Source organism: Musca domestica, unplaced genomic scaffold, assembly GCF_030504385.1.
Source record: "Musca domestica strain aabys unplaced genomic scaffold, Musca_domestica.polishedcontigs.V.1.1 27, whole genome shotgun sequence".
Classification (NCBI taxonomy): Eukaryota; Metazoa; Arthropoda; class Insecta; order Diptera; family Muscidae; genus Musca; species Musca domestica.
This window is the reverse complement of record NW_026712286.1, coordinates 1,794,109-1,807,990: the sequence shown is the minus strand read 5'-3', so window position 1 is coordinate 1,807,990 and position 13,882 is coordinate 1,794,109. Positions and strand designations below refer to the sequence as shown.

The 13,882-nt window shown below is 36.1% G+C and overlaps 1 protein-coding gene across 3 annotated transcripts in view; it reads left to right on the top strand.

Annotated features, from left to right (window-relative positions):
• The window catches only part of LOC101901066 (protein phosphatase Slingshot), a 58,864-nt gene extending 46,317 nt beyond the window's left edge, over window positions 1-12,547 (top strand). For all 3 annotated transcript variants that reach the window (XM_059124116.1, XM_059124115.1, XM_011298085.3), the window contains exons 2-7: window positions 7,434-7,497; window positions 10,058-10,174; window positions 10,240-10,690; window positions 11,227-11,793; window positions 11,860-12,043; window positions 12,108-12,547. In XM_059124116.1, coding sequence (XP_058980099.1) covers window positions 7,477-7,497; window positions 10,058-10,174; window positions 10,240-10,690; window positions 11,227-11,793; window positions 11,860-12,043; window positions 12,108-12,138 — 1,371 coding nt within the window. In that variant the 5' untranslated portion in view covers window positions 7,434-7,476 and the 3' untranslated portion in view covers window positions 12,139-12,547. The remainder of the gene's footprint in view (window positions 1-7,433; window positions 7,498-10,057; window positions 10,175-10,239; window positions 10,691-11,226; window positions 11,794-11,859; window positions 12,044-12,107) is intronic.
• Window positions 12,548-13,882: the final 1,335 nt, after the last annotated feature.

Here is a 13,882-nt window from a genome sequence, read left to right as displayed (position 1 = left end):
TATGACATAAATATCCCTGTATGCCATTAATATAATTAGCATTTCCATTCAAGGATATAATCATTAAATGTCGGGAAACGTGTTCTATCATCATTCCATTCAGCATTTGTCACAAAATGTTTGCGACAAGAGCAGTTGCTGCCGTTGTTGATTTGCTCCTGAGGTACTGGGGGGTGGGGAATTCTTCGAAGAGCAGATTGAATTGAATAATAAATCAAAAATTAGTCCAAACTAGAACGAATTTGATTTTGTGGGATACTTAGTGGTAAGCTCTTTGTGGTAATTGATGAATGGGAAAGGACACTGAGATTGAAATGTCAAAAGAAAACGGTTTCTTGTAAGAGATGTAAAGGACACCAGTTGAGGTTTATGGGCAAAAATGGAGCGTTTGAATCAAGGAAAGGTATTTTTATATTGAGAATAAAAGGAAAGGGTAAACTACACTGCATTTAAGGCTTCGAGTCACCTTTTCGTGAAAAAGGAAGTACGAATGCATTCTAAGATTCTTTGCGGGCGTGGATTGCAATTAAATCTATTAACTACCGATTTATATATTTAAAATTCTCAAATTTAATAGATTATTTGTCTCGAAAACCTATGGAAAATTTGCATAAATTTTTCATGGATGATAAAATATGGAGGAAAATGCAAATAAACGCTTTAACAAATAATCTACAATTCCAAAAAAAAAGAAAAATATAAATGTTTGAATACAAACATACAAACGTACATATGTATGTTCCTACATACAATTTTCCCGGAAAATTGAAAAAAACATTGGACTCTCAGCATTAACACCAGAGTAAATAAAACGTGATGAAACTGAATCATGTGTGCCGCACATACCTCCTCCATCCACACCCTTACTTCCCCACACATATCAAAATCACTTCTCTCAATGTGGCCATTTAAAAAAAAGGCCTCCAAGCTATTCGAAATGCGAAGATGATAACGAGAGAAAAGAGGAAAGCAAAAGTAAGGCTGGATTACTTTATTAGTTAACGTTTTAGGTTTGAGAAAGGATTTTCGCTGTTTGCTTTGCATTATTAGGCTGCCTTTTCTGCCTTTTTGGTCTACCCAATTTTGGTGTTTTCCCTTTTCACACTACTTCGAATGGGCCATTAAACAATTTTCCAATATATACTTATCAAATCAAACAACCACTGATTGGGTTGTGAGATAAATCGTTGGGAATTTGTCAGCTGTTCAAGTTAATAATGAAGGTTGAGGGAAAAAGGTAGATTAACTAGTTATTAGAAAGGAATTCGAAAATCCAGAATTCGAAACTCCACCACATAACCATATCGAGGATAATATTTTGCAATGTTCTGACTTTAAAAAAGCAATATTAAAGATCAAATTATACACCATGTTAGAGTCATATGTAATTTGAATTTTTCTACATTTTATAGCATACTTTTAGACGCTCCACAGAATTTGTAAACACTTGACACTTTAGTAATAGTAAAGTATGCTACTACATAGAACAGTATAGGAAAGTACAGGGTAAGATAAAAAAAACCGCAATAAAGACAAACGCCATAACTTTTACATTTTTTTTTAATTTTTTTTGCATGAAAGAAAATATTGTCGGAAATAGCATCACATTTTAGAATAAGTTTAGATTTGTTTGAATAGGTCACTTTTGGCACAAATTATGGCCTTCAAACGGCCAATGAAACCGTCACACGCTGACCGAATGTTGCTCTGCGGTATTTTGGCTCATTCCCGGCGAAGTGCTTGCTTGAGGTGATCGACATTTTGGTATTTTTCAGTGCCAACCTTGCTTTCTAAAATACTCCAGACACACTAGTCCAAAGGATTGGTAACCGAAGATTTTGGTGGCCATTTTGCGAATGTCCAAGGTCGGCGGCCTAAATGTTTGCGTGCCTAAGGCTTTAATATACAATCCAGAATATTTTCTCGATAATTTTCGCCATTTATTCTGATGCCACGGTTGATTAATAGGAGCGGAGAGCGATTATCAGCTGTTATGGCGGCCCACACCATCACCATGGCCGGCGCTTGATATCTGATGACCAACCGAAGGTGCACATTTTCAGCTGACCTCATTTGCAAGTAAACACGATAATTTTGTTTTTTTATAAACTGCTGGACAACGAATGTTTTCTCATCGGAGATCGGAGAAAACCAAATTCGGCAGCTCACTACTTTCGGCCAAGCGAAGCAATTTTTTAACTCTTTGAGTCGATTTTCTTTCCGCTGCGGTGTAAGTTGTTGCACTTTTTGGAATTTCAATGGCTTTACCCCGAGCACATTTTTCAATATTTGCCGAATGGAATATTGCGATATGTTCAGCCCACAAGCCATTTTTTTGCCACTGCGATGCGGGTTTCTATCAAGTCTCTTCTTTATTTTTCGAACCATTTCTGGTGATGTTGCTGTTTTCTTCTGTCCACCTTCTTGAAGTCGGGCTACGCTATCACGGTAACGAGCGTTGTTACGAGACACAAAAGATTTGTTCACATCTAAATGCTGGAGTGCTCTAACGATAGCCACTTGTGGTTTTCCAGCAAAATATAAAGAAATCACACTATCACGCTTGAATTCAATGACGAATAACTTTTTTTTCTGGAAAATTCAAACCAAAATGCTTTTGTACGGTTGTAAACAATATAATGAGCCGTCACTGGGATAATTTTAACAGCTGTCGGACGAGTGGCTAAGATATGACAGCAGTCTGAAGTTGATTGCAGTTTTTTTTCAATTAACCCTGTATAATTATACCTCCAGAAATTTGGTGTTTTAATGATTAATGTAACATTTTCCACAAAATTTTTACAAATTCGGAATATAGAGTTGGCAGTGGATGCTGTTTTCCCAACAAATTCGGCCTTCTATGTCAGATAATTGCCTGTAAAGATCCACGCTTTAGATTTCGAAACTGAATATTTTTTATTCAAATCTCATATGAACGGCAGGGTCGACTTTTATGAAATCGAGTCTTTTATATAAGGGAGAATTTCTTCTGTCTATACGTTATTTAGTCTATGCTCTGTCATGTTTTAACTTCACTTAATATATGTTTGGAATATATTTTCAAGGGCCTTTTTTCCAAGGATTTTGAAATCTATTTATAACTTGTAATTTATATTTGTTTTTAATAATATATTTCCCATGCACTAGCCGTTCACCTGTTTTTTTTTTTAGATTCTCTCCATATGTTGTTTACAATGTCCATATTCGATCCATGTTGGATAATTTATGCCCAACTTTACAACTCAACCAAAACGGTTTTTTATTTTTATTCATTTGAGTGGAAGACTGAAATACTTGTCACATAATTCGAGAGTATGTGTGTGTGTGTGTGATGGGGACCTATGATATTGAAAATATTATAAAAATTGTAGCATTTTCTCAACACTAGAGAAAGTGTATTTTGTTATTTTTTTTTCTATTCTAGCCTATGTACACACTCATACATGTATGCACACATATGTATGTAAATGTGTCGTTTTTTTTACACTCCAGCATGAATGCGACACACTTTGTTGTGTTAGTGCAAGTGCGCACTTTAATAATTTATTCCAAAAATAGTCGTTGTCATTTGCATAATGTAAATATTTTTCCGATGTCGAATAATAGATAACAATCAACGGCGTATGATTAATATTAAATGTGTCAATACGAATCATGTATACGCCGCATGAATGCGAAATCGTGAGGATGTTGGTGGTTGTCTGAGTGAATGGGACATATGGGTTATTTTAATTTGTAACTTATTTGGAATAATAGACAAGCAAGAATAATTGTTAAAAATGACAATTACTGCACATTAGTTTTTTATTATATTTTTTTTTTAATTTATTACTTTTTTATTATTATTATTTGTAAATTATTATTATTTTCTCCACTATCACGAGTCCAAGCCAGGCAACTACTATATTGGCAAAGTGTTATTAATTTTCAAATTTCTGTACTTTTTAAACAAATTTTAATTACACCTAACTTTCTTCTAAATTTTGAAGTTTTCAATTTTTTTTTTTTTTCAACAATTTCCCAGAAAAATTCCCTGCCTTGATTCACCCAAAAAGCATTCATTATTAGTTTCGGCTTTGAAAATGTTCTCTTTCACCTTCTTCATAATTTCCAACTTCATGATGATGCTGCTGCTATTTCTGCTGCTGAAAACTAACTTAAAATGATAATGAATTGGCCTTCACAACTAGTCGCTGTCTTAACCCTGACAGCAGCAGCAGCTGGCGTTTTGTTGTTGTGTTAGAGGTTAGTTTTTTTTTTTTTTTTTGTTGACATTCCATGTAAATACACAATAAAATCACGGTCACGTTTATGGCGAACGAGGATATAAAGAAACACACGGCACATTTTATCCACCAGGTGCTGTCTTCTTCTTCTTCTTCATGGTTTTTTATGAATGCCAACAACAACAACCACATCATGAAGTAGCCAAGATAAACAAATTTTACAACTTATGTTGCCGTTAGAGTAAACTCTTTTTGTTGCAAGTACCCAACAACAAAAACAGCAGCAACAACAACAACATGGCGCAACTCATCACAACCGTGCAGACAGTCGTTTATCCATGAACTCAGCTTGCCATTGTTTATGAGACACGGCAAATGCTGCTGGCAATTCTTCTGAAAAAAAGTGTTTTTGTTGTTGGACTTGCACACGGAACAAGGATGTATTAGCTGGTAGATGCATAACTAATTCTGCTGCAGAATAGAGAAAAAAACCGTTGGTACTCAGCCAATGTTGTAACCTTTTCAATTACCAGCGATTTTAACTCTGCTCCCAGTTCAACGTAGCATACTTTGAGGCGCTTGGTATTTTTTTCGGTGAAATTATTGAAATTTATTGCCAAAAAAACGTTACCGAATGGCAAAAAAATTAATGAGGCCCCAGAGAAGGGCCCTTATTATACCCTCCACCATAGTATGGAGGGTATATAAAGTTTGTCATTCCGTTTGTAACACCTCGAAATATACATTTTAACACCTCGAAATATACAAAGTATGTATATCCTTTATCAGCATAAAATTCTATGTCGATTAAGCGATGGCCGTCCGTCTGCCCGTTTATCCGTCTATGGAAAACACTCTAGCTTCCGAACAAAATTAAGTAGATTGATAAAATGTTACTCAAATCTATTTTATGTATGCAGGACTTTTGGTATTGAAAATGGGTCATGTTGGCCCACATTTTGGTATAGCCCCCATATAACGTTACCTCACGAAAGTCGGTATTTTGATGATTTTAGCGACATTATTCACTGGAATTGTTTCAAATTTGGCAATTGAAGTTCGTAATAGATACTACAGCCTTTGACTCAAAAATTATCTGTGCAGGTCCACGACTTCGTATAGCCCCCCATATAAAGGTACCTCCCGATATTCAGTATTTTAATGATTTTAGCGACATTATTCACCGGAATTGTTTAAAATTTGGTATTTGAAGTTCGTAATGGATACTACAGCCTACGACAGAAAAGTGTCTATGCAGGTTCACATTTTGGTGTAGCCCCCATATAATAGTACCTCCCTATACTGATGATTTTAGCTACATTATTCACACTTTCGCTTATTTGCGAATACTGCAATGGCTTATGACCAGCCTTTACAGGTCCATGTCGTCGTTTAGACCCTAATATGACGGCTATATTTGGTATTTTTAAGATTTTAACAGAATTTTTAACGAATTTTATTTTTTTTAATTACCAAAATTCGATCCAAATGGTGAAGGGTATTCAAAGTTCGGCCCTGCCGTACTTACAACTTTTTTACTTATTTTTATCATGAATTTCTGTAGACTAGTAGAACTAAAATTGTTAAAATCTTAAGATTAGTTCGCGATTATTGAGATATGAAAATAATTCCCAAAAATTATCAGAATTAAAACCCTGGATTATAAAAAAAATTGGAGTTGTAATCGTAGATACAAAAATTCGAACGTATTATCCGAGATATAGTCAGGAAGATTTAAAAAATACTTTCCCACCAACCATCGGAGCTGTAGTGTGTTTTTTTTACAGAATTTTGTCCTAAGAACTATCATGAATTTTCAAAGATAGTTTTAGAAATTTTCAATGATTTTTTATTGTATTCGTACTAGATGATAACGAATCTATAACCCATATTTCCACATTTTCATTTAGTCCCCATCTTCCATTTTCAACGCCCCTGCTGTTTTATCTTTCGTGTCAACAATGCGATAAGATATACAGCTATCCTGCACAACGAAAACAGAATGCAAATAAAAAACTAGAAATAAAACCCCCCAACAAACTAGAAAAATAAACATCTGTTTAAACATTGGCTGGATAATTTTGTATGTGCGCTCAATGTCAAATAGGTTTCAGCCGAAAGCAGAGCTGAAAAAAAACTAGGCTATAAAATACAAAAGCCAACAAGCCTATAAGTATGCAAGTCAACGGCAAACTGTTGAGTCAACAACAATGAGTTGCGGGTTGGAGAGCTTTAAACAAATCCGTACTCGACATATTCATACAAAAGGATAACGACAATGCCAGCATCAAAAACAATGACAATAACATCAACAAATGTACTTTTTTGCCAGCCAGCCAAAAAAAAAAAAACAAATGCAGTGACAAATGCAACAAAAGTAATATTTGTGCAAGACCTCCTAAAAGTATGCACTCAGAAATGCTTTCAAATTTGACTAGGCCTGTTTTAAGGAGGATATAAGTTTTCTTCTTTATTTGCATTTAAATCTATTCGAAAAAGACAAACAATGACAACAAAACCAAGAGACATGATGACCCATGACTTTCACCGGGATTTGAATTTGGGAAAATATTGATTCCTTTGTTGAAAACGGAATTGTAGCTTGGAAATGGTTGCCAAAAAATCTTGAGCATTGTAAACTAAAACAGAAAACTATTCATTAGCATAATTGTGTTTTATTGTTTTGTTGAAAGAATGGTGACATTCGGCAAAAAAAAAACTGACATTTGACATATTTTTGGCCTTTTCATCACCTTTGGAATGGGGAGGGGCAAAGGTAAAATGATTTTGAATTCATAACATAACAGTGATAATGCATTCACACAAAGCAAAGAAGACACACACAAAGTTCAAATTCCTTGTGTAAAAGAAATGCCATATTTCTCACTCTCCCGGCGAGAAGGTGGTGGTGCGGGGGCATTGCAATCCAAATGACATTCACCAATCCAAATGACATTCACCATTTTTTGTCACATTTTTGTTTTTTGCTTTAAATTTTCTTGTTGTGAGAAATGTGCATTGAAAAGATGAACAATTTCTTCAAAAGCTGTTTCCAAGGAAATGCATTAAAACTTGCTGATGCATACTTTATGGGATTTTTCTTTTTCTTCTCACAGTATTACCTACTTTTGGGGGGTAATATTGTAATTTGATGCCATACTCAAAACATTGTTGCTTATTATGCATTTGGTCTTTTTTTCTTTGCAGATTTATTATCTTCATAGCCAAGTTAACTTTTTAATGATACAACATGGGAAATGGTATGAACAAGGTAAGTGAGATATTAAGTTTTGGAATTTAATCCTATTTAAATATGATAATAATAATGTGCTTGTCGGGCTCTGAGAATGGAATTTACAGTTTAAATGCCTTGGTTTTCCTCTAAACTGTAAACATACTATTAAAAAGAAGCCAAAAAGTTTAAACGCCACTTGAAACCTGTCCTTACTTTGAGTACAGAAATCTTCTGAATATATCCCAAAACTTAACAAATAATTCCACTTTCGTTTCGATTTATATACACTAAGCATTATGGTCTCTCAAAACATCGACTTTAGAATCCACGTCTTTATTTCAGGAAATTAGGAGCCATGTTTGTCCGTCAGAACATCTAATTTTGTTGGAACCTTGTATAACCTAACACTTCTTTACTCTCTTAAAATGAGAATGAGAATCAAATGTGTATATGGCAACACCTTACGTTGATTTTACAGTATTGCCACCTAGTTTTGACATTAGTTAGCAGTTTTTCGATACATCTATGACATTTACATGTTAGACGAATATAGATAGATGCATCAACGTTGGCAACATTGATATGTCAACAAATTTTAAATGTAATGTGTAAAGTAGATTTTTATATGTCTTCTTATACGACGTCATTCGGAGGTTATTATATTACGTGTTTTTCAACAATTTTTACAAATTGAAATAATTTTCCATTCAACATTTTCAATTCCAAAATTGGTTTGACAGTTCAATGTTCTAGCAGCTGTGTCGATGCGTCTACCTATATTCTTCTACCATGAACATTTAGTACACCCTGTACCCTTTATTTTTGCTCCTTGTATTTTTGTACCAATTTCAGTATGAATTTCAAAAAAATCCGACCCCATTTAATGTTAATATTGTCATTATAACACTTTGCTCAATTATAAAATATAAAAATTCCACCTCTTGCTGAACGATTAGCAAAAATGATTTACCCATTTTGTGCCATTTAATACTCTTGAAGTACATATTTCAAAAAATTATTAAGCCTAACGCAAAAAAATTGAAAGATATTAATTCTACAACTGTCTCAATAACGATAGTGTGCCACTGGATACCTTTTAGTATATATACCCTTAAAAAAATGAATTTCCTTATCTCAGCAAAGAGTGGGCTTCAATGCAAAATTTCAAAGTTCAAGCTGTTATGAAGCGCTCAGTAACCATGTTGTGCCATATTTTTAGTATTTTTTCGAGTACAAAGTTCCAAAATTTCCGCCCTATCACAGACCTTTATTAAAATACTTATCCGCATATAAAATTTCAATGTGCTTGCCTTTGCAAAAAAAAATATAGTGCCTTTTTGTACCGTTTAGTACTCTTTGTTCCCTTTAAATGGAAGATTCTGCCGTACCTTCTTTTCTACACAAAGATCGACTCCAATGAGAAATTAAAATTTTGTAGCTTCCATCGATCGCTTATTGACAAAAAAATTAACATTTTGAATCGTTTGCTTCTTTTTCAAACCCTGAATTTACGAATTTTCAGATTTTTCGCCTCTAAAACCACAAAATACTGTAAAATTGCAGTTTCATAAATGTATACGTCAAATAAATCCTCATGAAAGAGGTTCACACTCTAAAAAATCTCTAATGTAACCGTACTATTAATTAAGATATGTATTGACGTATTGTTCCATTTCCAATGATCGCCGAAAGTTGCAAGGAGAACGTATTTTTTAGCTTTCTTTCGTTACCTACACTCTTCTCTGTGTAATATTTTGACAGCTGACTTAATTAGAATTCCTGATATATATAGTATATAGTATGGATAGTATTGGTTTAGTAAAATACAATTGTCTTGTGTAAATGTTAGGTTAAGCATTTTTCAATGCTTGCAATTGTCAGTTAGTTTTAGGGAAATGTAAGTCGACTATCGATCAATTAATACGAAAAGCCCTTTTCTTAGGGATACATAAGTCGACTTTATACTAATCGATCATTGGTATTAACGACTCAACTCAACTTTTTAATGCGGCAAAAATCGCAAAGTAAATCCCATATTCTGTTACTTTGGTTTGAAAGGCCAAAAAAGATTTTTAATTAATTACATTTTGGTCGATGACAGAAATGGAAAAGCCTCCACGTCGACTTTTGATTTCGACTAGCAATCCTCAGTTTCTTCGTGAGAAAATCGATACTTCTGACATCCAAAAGGCCAAAGAATCTATAAATAATCTGTGTTTTTTAGCTAATTATACAAAACGGAAAGATGGGAACGTCTTTTCTGAATTTAAGGCACAATTCAAAAATTTGCATTCGTTTCCGACAGAGATTCGAGATTCTTTGTGACAAGGGTGGGAAATCGAGATGCTCAAATTCTCACATAAAACAAATAACAAATACTGTATTTATAATTGACTAGTGTAAAAGAGGACTTAGTTATCCCACAAAAATTACTCGAACAAAGCTTAAAATAATAATATTTAAAGCTTTGTTTTAAGCTTTTCTTAGTCATTTAGTATTAGTTTAGAACTGAAACCTTAGCAATGAGCTCGGCAAGATTCTTGAACAAAATAAAATAGTTATTTATCAATACTAATTCTTATTTGTGGTGTTGCAGGTGTTGCCTGGTCTGTATGTGGGCAATTATCGAGACTCGAAGGATACCCAACAACTGGACAAATTCAAAATAACTCACATTGTGGCCATACATGATAGTCCACGCAGATTATTGCCGGTAAGCCTGTCTCACCCTAACAACCCATTATAAACACTCAACGCTCTCTCTCTCCCTCTCCGCAGGACAAACACTACCTATGCGTCATGGCTGCCGATACACCCGATCAAAATCTCTCCCAATATTTTACGGTCTGCAATGATTTCATCCATGCCGCCCGTTTGCGTGAGGGCAATGTCCTCATCCACTGCTTGGCTGGCATGTCGCGATCCGTCACCGTAGCCGTTGCCTACATCATGACTGCCACGAATCTGAGTTGGAAAGACGCCCTGAAAGTAGTGCGCGCTGGACGCGCTGTTGCCAATCCGAATGTGGGCTTTCAAAACCAACTGCAGGAATTCGAAATTTATCGTTTGGCCGAGGAGCGAAGACGTCTGCGCGAACGTTACCCCTCCATGGCATTGGAGAAGTTGGATCGCATGAAATGCATGGCAGCATTGGATAACTATGAGGAGCTGTTGCAGAATCGTGATATTTGTGAGGGGAATTGTGTTCGGGGGGAGAAATGTCCCACAGGTGGGTTGGCCGATGAGAATAAAAAGGCACAGTCATCCTCTCATGCACATGTGAAAAACTACCTCAATCATGCTCTGCCCTTTGCCGTCGAACAATGGAAGGTGAGAAGTTCTTCGGGCCAATATCGCTGTCCTCTGAAAGAAGCGGTAGCAGCGGATAAACGAAATAAAGAGAAAAACAATGATACTCTTGATTATGATAAGGGTGGTGAGGTGTTGATGGAAAATGTTGTGCTCTATCGGCCCCTGGTGGAAATGCCCGCAGAAGAGCAACTGGTCCATGAACAATCTTGAGCAATTCCATTGTATTATTTATTCCTATGAATTTCCGATTTTCTTAATAAAACTTTTTAATTTTATTATTTTGCAAAAGCTTTTGTTTCGATCTTTCATTGCACTTGCCACCATTTTCTATTATTCATCAAGGGCAAAGCAGAATGAATGCGTTACGCGTTGCACTCTCTGCTTTCCCGCCTAGAATTATTTGTGTGCGTTTTGTCCATGTATGTGTGTTTTGTTTCTCTTCACCCGCCACAGGTGTTTGCAACATGGACCCCACCAAAGGTCTTTTCCGCCGACGACCTTCATCTGCCTCAACACGATCACGCCTCCGGCCCCAGGCTTCAACGGGTGGCGTCACCACCGCTCAATCGTGCCCAACGTCACCTAAACACTCAGGCCAGGCCGTGGGTTCACGTCGTTCACTGGGCGGCGAAGGAATACCTGAAGACGAAGAGGCCCACCTTAGTCCTACCACCTCGTCCGAGGCGGCCGAATATGCGGCCGCCATTGAGGCCAGCAAAAGAGAGGCCCAAGAACGTCAACAACAACAGCGACAACTGCAACGTTCACCCTCCAGGAATTCAACACGTTCGCCGCGTGTCAGTAGCGCCGGCAGCCGTTTGACCGGCAATGGCAAAACGGAAAATTCCTCCAAGGCCGGCGGCGGTTCGGGTGCCTCCAATACCACCGCAGGCTCTGGCTCGAGGGGTGGCGGCAGCGGCGGTAGTAATGGCGGTACGAATTTGCAACGCAGTGCCAGCACTGTCAGTGGCCTGGCGGTGCGTCCTCGCAGTAGTCCTGCTGGTTTACATTCCTATACAGGTGCGTAGTGACTTAACCTCCAGGTTTGGGTCTATTCTCTTATCGAAAAGTCTTTGTCGTCGTCAGGTTCCGTGCCATCGTCCGTCCATGGCTCACGTGTCGATTTGCGTGATACCGACAAGGGATCGGCCATTTATTTAGGTTGCTCAGCGCCACGCAACTCCACCCTGTCGCTGGCCTCGTCGGGCTCCTCAGCACCAGCTTCGCCGGCAAGAACACCACCCGTCAGTCCCAGACATGGCGTCAGAAGGTGAGTGGTAATGAAAATTCGGAAGAGGGGGAAATGCATTAAGGGTTTCTTTTTTCTATTGCAGATCCGCAAGTTTGGTCAAGAAAACGAGATGAAATTGCTGGACACCCACCATGGAAAATCGCAATTTGTGAAAAGAGGTTCGATGACACGGTGCTGCAGGGAAGCTCAACAAGGACTAGAACTTGGAATTGAACTGTGCCGTGAGGTTTTGTAGCATCGTGTAATCGCAACTTCTGAAGCGGAGCATTTTACATATAAGTCCTTTAAACTAAGCAAAAAAAACAAACAAAACAAATTTACCTACCCACGTTCAAGTTGGATAAGCTTTTAACTTTGTTAAGCTTTTTAAGCTAAGGGGAGCAAGCAAAAAAAGGTAAAGCTTACTATAAGCTTTCTACCCACAATTTTCCAAGCATTGGCATTTGATAAGCAATTAAAACGATTTCCAAAATCATTATTATTTAAAAACAAACCAAAAAAACAAAAGACAAAAAAGAAAAAGAAGAATCTACTCTAATCATACTTACTAACCTTAAAAACAACAACAACAAGCTAATATTTAAAGAAATCTATTCTAGATACATACATATTTACACAAGAAACAAAAAAAAAAGACATACATAAGCTATATTCTTGTACTCCAATTAAAAAAGAAAAGAACAAATTTTTAAACTTCCTCTGCAAAACTAATGTTTGAAAACAATCCGGAGCAATTGTCAAAACAAATCCTACACTACTCTAACTCTAAATCCTTTTTCTACCTTTTCTAGACTCTAAGCCATAATTAGCCTGTAAAAAAAACAAAACTAAAGCTAAGATTGAAAACCTGTTAAAGAAACAAAGAATTTTTGTAAATTAGCTTGTCTTAGCCAATAGAGCACTCAAACCGACCACATGCATACATCCATGAAGTTAAGGACACTTTTTTTACATCTAACACATCCAGAATACCCGCAAAACGGTATCATTGTAACTAGTTATGTCTGTATGTATGTACATGTAATACACTGAACAAAATGCATTCATCATCCACACACACACAGCCACACACAAAAAATATGTATTTAAGACAACCATTTTGTAAAGCCAAGTTCAGCAAACTCACCGTTGGTACCTTTTCCGCCTGCAAATGGAACGAATCCGGAACGTATCTTCATGTTACCTGTCGTCAAAACGAAACGAAAATGAAACGAAACAAGCGACTAAGAAAACAAGAGATAAAAGTAATGATTGTGTATTTGTTAAGCCTACCAATTAAGCCTAGTTCAAGCTCAAAGGAATGCCATACCTTTTGGTTTTTGTAAAAAAAAAATATTTGTTGCTCCTATCATCTTTTATTGACACAATTTCAGAAATGTCAGACAAACGCACATCGTAGCTGAGGTAGCCTACAGATGCTGGAAAGACATGTTTTGTTTTTAAATGCCTAGGAAGAATTAAGATGGTAACCTCATTTCAAAGTAGAATATCGAGCTCTGCATTTTTTTGTAAATTACCATGTCAAATTTAACTGCATAAAAAAACAATTTCCCATCTCTGATTTATGCATTTACAAAGATTTATGAAAATACATTTTGTCAAAAGCATGGTAAAATTAAGAAGGTAAAATCTTTTCAAATAAGCATTCCCATCTCTGAATTTTCTGTAATTTATCTTGCCACATTTTACTGCATAAAAACAGGTTCCCATCTCTGATTTGTGAATGTACAATAAATTTTTAAATTCGAATTTTGACAATGAGATGTTGTCAAATGAACAATATTTAAAAAAATGTAAACATATGATTACATGATATTACCTTCTTGATTCTACCATGTCAAAAGTATAATAGTCCAA